This window comes from Gekko japonicus, unplaced genomic scaffold, assembly GCF_001447785.1.
Source record: "Gekko japonicus isolate JY-2015 unplaced genomic scaffold, Gekko_japonicus_V1.1 scaffold1908, whole genome shotgun sequence".
Taxonomy (NCBI): Eukaryota; Metazoa; Chordata; class Lepidosauria; order Squamata; family Gekkonidae; genus Gekko; species Gekko japonicus.
The window spans coordinates 86,068-96,274 of NW_015176032.1; the positions used below are offsets into that span (position 1 = coordinate 86,068).

Consider the following 10,207-nt stretch of genomic DNA (forward strand, 5'->3'; position numbering starts at 1 on the left):
AGACTGCGAATGACTCCTGTTCGAGTCTTTCCTGGGGCCTGAAAAGGCATGCAAACATCTTGTCTGGAGTATTTATGCATAATCAGATCCAAGACCAGTCTGCAATCTGCAGAGCGGTTTCTAGAAACCAGCAGTTCCTGGGTGTGCTATCGGAGATGGGTATGTACCCATTCAGATGAAACTTTTGCATGTCTTCTGCAGGTCAGTATAAACACTGTTGTGCCATTAAAATACTATGGTCCGGCATCTAGTGAGCATGCAAATAATGTTTCCCTTTTCATTCTTGTGTTTTTGCAGGATCCAGCAGGCGAAGGCTTCAGGGAGGCAATTGAAAATGAACACTTCCACCTGGAAGGTACTTGAAAAACAATTATTCTGGCTTCTTTTTGTAAAGGACTTAATGCATAATAGAAGGGGTGGGGGTTACAAGAATGAATATATGTGGGACGTTAACATTGAAATTTCCCTTGAATTTCCCCTTGTTGTTCTGTGAACAACATCTACATAGCAGCCCCATAGCCAGAAAATTTTGGCTGCTGAGGCAGGGAAGCGGGGAACTTAATTAGATTAAGTGGGAGTAGCAAAGAAGAGAGAGAGAAGGCATGCCTAGGGGCAGGGAGTCTGGGGAAGGAAAGGGAAGCCACCCCCGCTGCTTCTGGTCAGTTTCACTGCCCTCGGGATCAGCTGTTATGTTTAACAGCTGTTGGTGGGGAGCAGTGTTCCCTCTAAGCTGAGTTAGTGTGAGCTAGCTCACAGTTTTTTAGCCTCTGGCTCACACATTTTTGTCTTAGCTCAGGAAGGAGGACTCCAGAGCAAATTAATTAATGCAGTAGCTGAGTTGCTCGCTCACAACTTTAATGCCAGTAGCTCAGAAAGTAGAAATTTTGCTCACAAGACTCCACAGCTTAGAGGGAACATTGGTGGGGGGAGTGAAATTCACCAGAAGCGGCAGGGCAGCTTCCTTTTCCTTCCCCACACTCCCCGCCCCTGCAGGGGTGAGGTGCGGGGTTGAGGGGTCTGGGGAGGTCTGGGATCCTCACAGGGTAGGGCAGGGCTCGTTCTGAGGGGGCTGTGCCCCCAAATGCCCCACCGGGCTTGCTACATAGCAACTTGATCCCTGAACTTGTTTCTTGTAGGCAGACCCATAGGTTTAATGTGTACTTGTAGAGCTAACCCCAATCCAGAGAAGATTATTCATGCCCAAGACCTTTGAAATCACTAGACGAGTTACCCCTTCTTTAAGGCCGACAGTGAAGAGACTGAAATTGTTCGAGATTTTCTACTCCTTGGCTCCCATCCTCAATCAAAAGGGAGATAGCAGCCAAGTAATTAGAAGGAGATTGAGACTGAGAAGGGCAACCGTGAAAGAAAAGATTTTTACGTGTATGGGTGTGTCACTGGTGACCAAGATAATTCATGCCATAGAATTCCCCCATTACTATGTATGGATATGAATGTTGGACTGTGAAAACAGCAGACGGAAAGAAAGTTGGAATGTGGTGTCGGAGGAGAGTTTTACAGATACCGGGGACTGCCCAAAAGACAAGTGGGTGCTGGATCACATCCAGCCCAAACTCTCCCAAGAAGCTAAAATGACTAAGATGAGGTTATCGTACTTTGGTCACATTATGGGTAGACAAGAGTCAGTGGAAAAGACAATAATGCTAGGCAGGGGTCATTTCCTGCAGGAGCGCACAGGAGTGGAGCTCCGGCAGTAAAGAGCCCAGGGGGCGGGCACATGCAACAAGCCCCACCCCCTGCTCCCAGCAGCCCTCATTCAGAGCTAGAAGCAGCCAGGTAAGCTGCAGAGCTCCCCCCAGCCCCCCATCTAAAACAGTCCAGTGGTACCTTTAAGGCCAAGTTTTATTCAGGTACAAGCTCTCCCTCCTCTGCGAGGACAGATCTGCACATTTCTCCCCCCCCCCCCAATAGTTAGCAATCCAAAACAGTCCAGTGGAGCCCGAGCGGTGGGTGTTGCCTTCTGACACACTTCCGGTGATGTCAGGGGGTGTGGTATATGCAAATAAAGTTATGCTAATACATTATACTAATGAGCTCTTGCACCTCTTTTTCTGCGAAATGATCCCTGATGCTAGGTAACGCTGAAGGTAGCAGGAAAAGCAGAAGAAATCAGATGGATCGGCTCAGTCTAGGAAGCCACGGCCCGCAGTTTGCAAGGCTATGAATGATAGGATATTTTGGAGGTTATTAATTCATCGGGTTGCCCCAAGTCGGAAGCTACTTGACAACACTTAACCCAGAGACCCTCAGTGATAAGTCAAGCAGTTGAAATGCTTCAGGCTGGCAATCCGACCCCTAATTCTTAGTTAATACAGTGGCAAAGGGCACATCATGGTAGAGTTTGTGCGTGTTTTGTGTGTGTGTGTGTAGAGTTTGCATATTGAAAGAACATATGAGCTCTGTGGGGCTCTCACGACAATGGTGACCTTCAAATAGCAGCAATTCGCTTCTGTAAGAGGAAGCATAGACAACTTCAAGAGGGAACTGGATAAGCATCTGGAGCAGAGGTCCATCAGTGGCTATTGGCCACAAGGTATAGATAGGAACTCACAGGCTGGGGCAGGTGATGCCCTGTATTCTTGGTGCTTGGGGGGGGGGCAACAGTTGGAGGGCTTCTAGTGTCCTGGCCCCACTGGTGGACCTCCTGATGGCACCTGGTATTTTTGGCCATTGTGTGACACAGAGTGTTGGTCTGGATGGGCCATTGGCCTGATCCAACATTGGCTGCTCTTATGTTCTTATAAGAGGGAATTAGATAAACATATAGAGCAGTGGTCCTTCAGTGGCTATTAACCACAAGGTATAGATAGGAACTCTCGGTCTGGGGCAAGTGATGCTCTGTATTCTTGGTGCTTGGGGGGGGGGGCAACAGTGGGAGGGCTTCTAGTGTCCTGGCCCCACTGGTGGACCTCCTGATGGCACCTGGTATTTTTGGCCACTGTGTGACAGAGTGTTGGACTGGATGGGCCATTGGCCTGATCCAACATTGGCTTCTCTTATGTTCTTATGAAGGGTGAATTTGGAGACAACCTTGGGCTGGCAGGCTAACCCTGGTACTTCCCTTGTTGACTATTCATCAACTCAAGCTTACTCCTGTCTAGAACCCATGTTGGCAAAGCGGGATGGAATGTCAGCGTGTGTTTCCATATGCATGCAAGGACACAGATGGATTATTCTTTATCTGTTAACTTTGTCTGACTTTTTTTTGGGGGGGGCCTTGTGGTGTTACATCTATTGTTAAGCGGATGAGGGCTTGAGCTGTTTCTAGATATCACTGATAGCCACCTTGATCCTTTGTTGGGAAATGGCAAGCTAAAAATATCTTAAATAAACAAACCCTCACGCCCCGCTTTACCTGGATCAACAAACATCAGTGGTATTAGTTGTATCAGCTTATAAACTCTCTCTCTCTGTGTACTCAGTAAACCAAGAGACAGAATGTGCCTTTTATGATTCACTTTTCTGGGTAATAAGATAGAAGCCGGCGATGCTTCTGGTGCTCAGACAGGACTTGGAGACCAGAATTAGCCTGTCCTTCCGTGTCAAGCTCATTGGCAGCTTTCCGACAAGTATCACTGAACTGCAGGAAAAGTCCCCCCCCCCCTCTCTCTCTCTCTCTCTCTCACACACACACACACACACACACACACACACACACACACACACATGTCGGTGGATTGAAAGCGTGTGCCATTTTGCATTCACAAAACAGACCACTGTCATCCACATTTATGGATCTCTGTTACCGGCAAGAGTCACCATCATTTCTGTTCATTTATTTATTTATTTTATTATTACACTTATATCCCGCCCTCCCTGCGAACGGGCTCAGGGCGGCTTACAAATAAGGGCAACATGTGTCAAATAAAACATTAAAAACAGCATAAAATCAACCACATTTAACAATAATAAAGTGCTCAGTGATGTTACCAATTTGATCAGATCAATCAAATCAGATGGTGACCTAGAGATGTGCCCAAAGCCCGCTTCAACGGCCCCGACTCCATCCCAATACTGTAGCGAGATCTCATACTGGGCCATCCCATCACCCCGTTTTTACCACCAAATAATTGGTGGTGGTGGTGGTAGTAGTGGCGGCTCCTAATTAAAAGCCTGGTGGAAAAGCTCCGTCTTGCAGGCCCTGCGGAACTCTGGGAGGACATTTGGGACAAGAGGCGGCCCTGGTGATGGCCCTCGGTTTTACCATCCACAGCCTGTGCCTGCCGGTTACATCAGGGAAAGTTCAGTGAACTGGACATCTAATCAGATCCCAAATGCACTCACATGGTACCGCCATCGTTAAGCAATTAAATAGCTATCGCTAGCGCTTTGATACTGAACCGTTTTAAAATTGAACTGTTTTTAGATGATATTTATGATAAATTTGTTTATGCACCCACTTTTATGTAAGCTGGTGTAAGTGGTTAAGTGCGCGGACTCTAATCTGGGAGAACCGAGTTTGATTCCCCACTCCTCCACTTGCACCTGCTGATGTGACCTTGGGTCAGTCACAAGCTCTGGCACAGCTGTCCTTGAAAAAGAGCAGTTTCTGTCAGAGTTCTCTCAGCCCCACCCACCTCACAGGGTGCCTGTTGTGGGGAGGGGAAGGGAAAGGAGTTTGTAAGGCGCTCTGAGACTCCAAGTGAAGGGCAGGGTATAAATCCAATCTCTTCTCTTCTTCTTCTTCTTGTAAGCCACCCTGAGCCTGCTCCAGCAGGGAGGGTGGGGTATAAAATAAATAAATAAATAAATAACAAAATAAAATAGACAAACCTGTAAGGCAGCCTGGGCTTGAGAGTACATAACTGGCCCGAGGTCACCAAGGAAGCCAGTCTGGTGTAGTGGTTAAGTGCAGACTTTTAAAAATACATTGGAAAGCAGTGCCAATCACTCTCTCAGCCTAATTTATCATCTCACAGGGTTCTTGTGCAGAAATGGAGATAAACTGAGTTCCTTGGAGAAAGGGCAGGATAAAAAAACCTGATAAATGATGTTATAGGTAGGCAGAACTACTGGTAGATGCCAATGAAGAGGGAGAGGGCCGAGGCTGAGTTCTAGAGTATCTCCTTTGCGTGCTGAAGAGTCCTAGGTTCAATCAGCATCTTCATTTAAAAGAATCAGGTGATAAGAGATATGGAAAAACTTCTACCCGAGGACCTGGAGCGTAGCTGCCAGTCAGAGTGGACGAGACCGATGCTACCTCTAAGCTGTGGAGTCTTGTGAGCAAAAATTCTACTTTGTGAGCTACCGGCATTAAAGCTGGGAGCGAGCGATTCGGCTACTGCATAAATTAGCTTGCTCCGGAGCCATCCTTCCTGAGCTAAGACGAAAATGTGTGAGCCGGAGGCTAAAAAACTGTGAGCGAGCTCACACTAACTCAGCTTAGAGGGGACACAGGACGAGACTGATCTTGACACAGAGCAAAGGTCTGATTCTGGATAAGGCATCTCAATGTGATTGAAAGGACTACGGAATGCCACGACGGGAGCCGCTCAAGTTTTATGGCGTGCGATAGCAGACATGCCCGGATCCTTTTGTTGCCTTGAGCAATGGCATTATGCTAGGCTGATAAAAAAAGCCCCCTTGGGGCTGGCATAATATCCAGCGTAAGATCGTCTCAAGCCAGCCAGCACAATCTGTTGTCTGTTAGGGAACATAATATTTTGGGAGGCATCTTTTGTGTGCCTAGTGGTCTGCTAGTCAGTGCAACATAGTGCCCGGAGAAATAAGGAAAACGGAAGACCTTTGCATGTTAGGAGATGATTCTCCTAAAGGTGGAGAGACCCGTCATGTCGCAGCTGACTTATGGTGACCCCTGTAGGGTTTTCAAGGCAAGAGACATTCAGGGGTGGTTTGCCCTTGCCTGCCTCTGCATCGCCATCCTGGACTTCCTTGATGGTCTCACAAAGAGCCAGTTTGGTGTAGTGGTTAAGTGCGCGGACTCTAATCTGGGAGAACCGGGTTTGATTCCCCACTCCTCCACTCGCAGCTGCTGGATGACCTTGGGCAAGCCATAGTTCTGTCAGAACTGTTCTCTCAAGGACAGCTCTGGAAAGAGCTCTCTCAGCCCCACCTACCTCACAGGGTGTCTGTTGTGGGGAGGGGAAGGGAAAGGAGTTTGTAAGTCGCTCTGAGACTCTGAGTGAAGGGCGGGGTATCAATCCAGTCTCTTGTTCTTTTTCTTCTCCGCTCTAAGTACTAACCAGGGCCAACCCTCTTATTATTATATATTAAACTTATGAATCGCCCAACCCCACAAATGGGCTCTGGGCAATTTACAACCTTAAACAGATAAAACAGATAAAATATAATCAACATATTAAGATGATCACAGTACATTAGTAAAACAATCAGTTCAGATGGTGATCTGAATTGGTTAACTTCTGAGATCTGATGGAGATCAGGTTAGTCTGAACCATCCAACCTACAGGTGGATTTTATTTATTTATTTATTTATTTATTTATTTTTCAGATTTTATTTATTTACTTGGCTTACTTCATTTATACTTCACTTTTCTCCCCAGTGGGGGACACGGCATTCTTCCTCCCTCTGTCCTATCACCACAACGTGCTGGTTCTTACTTTTAAAGCCCTTTATGGCCAGGGTTCGACATACCTGAGGGACCTCCTTTCCCCATATGTTCCCCAGAGAGCACTCATGGCCCTGCAGCGAGAAGGGAAGAAGGAGGGAGAAAGAAAAGGGGCAAAGAGATGGTGAGGGAGGCTCTCCCACACCCAATCAAGCCCCCCCCCCCCCCCCCCCCGTGGATCCCTCACTTACCCCGGGAGGTGGCGGGGGGGCTCTTCTGGCCTTCCCTGGGCCACAGCACTCGAGCACGGGCCCCGGAAAGGCAGCAACAGGCCTCCTCCAGCCTCCCTGGGGCCGCAGCGCTCCGGCGCGGGCCCCGAGACACAGCGACAGGTCTCCTCCGGCTTCCCCGGGGCTGCAGCGCTCCAGCGCAGGCCCCTGGAAGGCAGCAACAGGCCATAGCGTGAGGAGCTGGGGGGGGCGGGGCTTGCTGTCACCGCCATTTTGCCAGCTCCTGAAGCGGTGCTCTGGCCCCAAAAGACCCCTGCTTATTACCTTCGTGTTTTGTGTGTGTGTGCCTGGAAGTCATGGTTGACTTCTGGCAACGCCAAGGAGGAGACTGGATTTATACCCCGCCGTTCACCCGGAGTCCCAGAGTGGCTTACAAACTCCTTCCCCTCCCCCTCCCCTCAACAGACACCCTGTGAGGTAGGTGGGGTGAGAGAGCTCTTTTCAAGAACAGCTGTGCCAGAACTATGGCTTGCCCAAGGTCGTCCTACCGGCTGCATGTGGAGGAATCAAACCCGGTTCTCCCAGATTAGAGTCCGGGCACTTAACCACAACACCAAACTAGGGATTGGATGTTTCAGAGAGTGCCTTACTATTGCCTTCCTCTGCGTCCCAGCCTTGGTATTCCTTGGAGGTCTCCCTTCCAAGTAGTTGACAGGGTTGTCCGTTCTTAGCTTCCAGGATCTGACAAGATCGGACTTGCCTGGGCATCTTTGCATTTTTTTTAATGCATGTTTTTGACATCTCACATGTTTCTTTATGGTCAAGTCCTTCTTTCCAGCCACAATGGTTCTATGGCCTCATTAATGGCTTTTTTCCACGAGTGGTCCGCTGTCTCTTCAGAGCTTGGTGATCCATTTTCACCTTCTGGAGACCTTGGTGAATTTTTCTCCTTGCAACAGACATGAGTGGATTTGCCTGCTCCACCCCTTTTATTGTTCCATGAAATCATATGTATGCGTGATTGCTTCAAGGCTGTTATTGCATGGTATTTTCCTAATGCGCTCCTGCACGTTGGTAAAAAATTTGCTCAGAAGTAGGCTCTGTTTGGCATACGGCTACATTAAGATTCTTTTTATCTACTGATGCCCATGGGCCATGGGGAGGAACGTGAAAGAACAGAAAGCTACACATGCTGTGCTTTGTACAAAATTCAGAAACAAAAGAAGATACAGTCGAGGATTCCTGGTGTGTAAGGTCCACTTCATAAGCAAAGTCAAGCCATCCTGAACTCCAAGATCTTGGGAGAAATTTCGATGAAGAGAATTTTTGAGGCATCCTTACTTTTGTGTCTAGATCCAAAATATGTCATGGGAGACCAGGGTTGTGGTTCTCACTCCACCACGAAGTTCACCGGGTGACCGTCACCACTTCAAATAACTTGAAGAAGAAGAGAAGAAGAGAAGAGAAGAGATTGGATTTATACCCCGCCCTTCACTCGGAGTCTCAGAGCGGCTTACAACCTCCTCTCCCTTCCCCTCCCCACCACAGACACCCTGTGAGGTGGGTGGGGCTGAGAGAACTCTGACACAAACTGCTCTTTTTCAAGGACAGCTGTGCCAGAGCTTGTGACTGACCCAAGGTCACATCAGCAGGTGCAAGTGGAGGAGTGGGGAATCAAACCCGGTTCTCCCAGATTAGAGTCCACACACTTAACCACTACACTAAACTGTTTTAGTTTTAACTTTAAACTCTTCCGCATCCTTTCTGTCTTTATTTTTTAATTACATTTCCCCCCCATCTTTTCACTTTACAGACTCTAGTGGTACAAACTAATCCACAGTTATTCAGCATTCCTGGGCTTCCCAAATGTTAGGATCACTGGGGACTCCAATCTGGGTCTGAGTGCTGGTGGACCTTATGGTGAGCTGCTTGAGGGTACAAAGTAGGGGAAGAAAGACCCCAATTCTGAGAACACGACTCAGTCCCTCGGACAGCTCCTTGGATAAGAACATAAGAGATGCCAATGTTGGATCAGGCCAAAGGCCCATCCAGTCCAACACTCTGTATCACACAGTGGCCAGAAATACCAGGCGCCATCAGGAGGTCCAGCAGTGGGGCCAGGACATTAGAAGCCCTCCCACTGTTGACCCCCCCCCAAGCACCAAGAAGACTTGGTCTTCTTGCCCCAGAGTCCCTATCTGTACCTTGTGGCTAATAGCCACTGATGGACCTCTGCTCCATATGCTTATCTAATTCCCTTTTGAAGCCGTCCATGCTTGTAGTCGCCACCACTTCCTGTGGCAGTGAATATTTTCGTCCTCTCTGACTTATACGCACGTCCAAGTCAGGCCTAGATCTTTATGTGAGCAATAACTAGATTCTGGCTTTGCCTGTCCGGCTCTGTAGCCTAGCGCTAGCTTTGCCTTCCGGCCCGCTTCTGTTCCAGCCTCCCATCTTTTCTGCTTGCCTGCATCCTCGTCCCAGACCCACCTTTGGATTGCCTTTTCATTCCAAGTAGGGTTGCCAGTCCCCCGATGGGGGCGGGGATTTGTCTGCTTTCGAGGTCCCCGATCCGCCAGTCCTGATCTGGCTGGCAGGGGGAACCCCATCCCCAAAGTGTCCTGTTCACACCAACATGCCCGGAGCAATGGCATCACCCGGAGGTGATGTCATTGCATAGGGCACGTTGTGGGGAGGACACTCTTATCATTCAAGAAAAAACTCTATGGTCACCATAGAGTTTCCCCTCAAATGATAGAGCGTCCTCTGCAACGTGCCCTGTACGATGACGTCGTTTCTGGATGATGTCATCATGGCCCGGATGAAGAGAGGGAGCCCCCTGCCGGCAGCCGGGTAAGACCTGGCAACGCTAGTCTCAAGAGTTTGATCTGCAGTGGACTTAACCTGTGGAACTACCCTCCCGTGAAGCTCCTTCAGTTCTCCATCGGACTCCAACCCCAGTTCTTCTGAAACTCACATTTCTGCTTCCTTTATCCTGTTCTGATTCTGTGTCCAAAGGATCAGCTGTAATGGGTGTGTCGCGGTCAACCAGCCTGCAAATACCCTCTCTTTTTGGTGTAGTGGTTTGGTGTTTGGTGGAGTGGTTAAGTGTGCGGACTCTAATCTGGAAGAACCAGGTTTGATTCCCCACTCCTCTTGCAGCTGCTGGATGACCTTGGGCAAGCCATAGTTCTGTCAGAGCTGTCCGTGAAAGAGCCGTTTCTGTCAGAGCTCTCTCAGCCCCTCCTACCTCACAGGGTGTCTGTTCTGGGGAGAGGAAGGGAAAGGAGTTTGTAAACCGCTCTGAGACTCCAAGTGAAGGGCGGGATATAAATCTCTTCTTCTTCTTCTTCTTCTTCTTCTTCTTCTTCTTCTTCTTCTTCTTCTTCTTCTTCTTCTTCTTCTTCTTCTTCTTCTTCTCCTTCT

At 48.6% G+C, this 10,207-nt stretch overlaps 1 protein-coding gene across 1 annotated transcript in view; it reads left to right on the plus strand.

Moving 5' to 3' along the window:
- Window positions 1-297: 297 nt before the first annotated feature.
- NKD1 (naked cuticle homolog 1 (Drosophila)) overlaps window positions 298-10,207 on the plus strand; it is a gene marked incomplete at its 5' end in the record, with an annotated part of 87,692 nt that continues 77,782 nt past the window's right edge. The window contains one exon of the mRNA XM_015426622.1: window positions 298-355. Within this exon, the coding sequence (XP_015282108.1) occupies window positions 298-355 (58 nt within the window). The remainder of the gene's footprint in view (window positions 356-10,207) is intronic.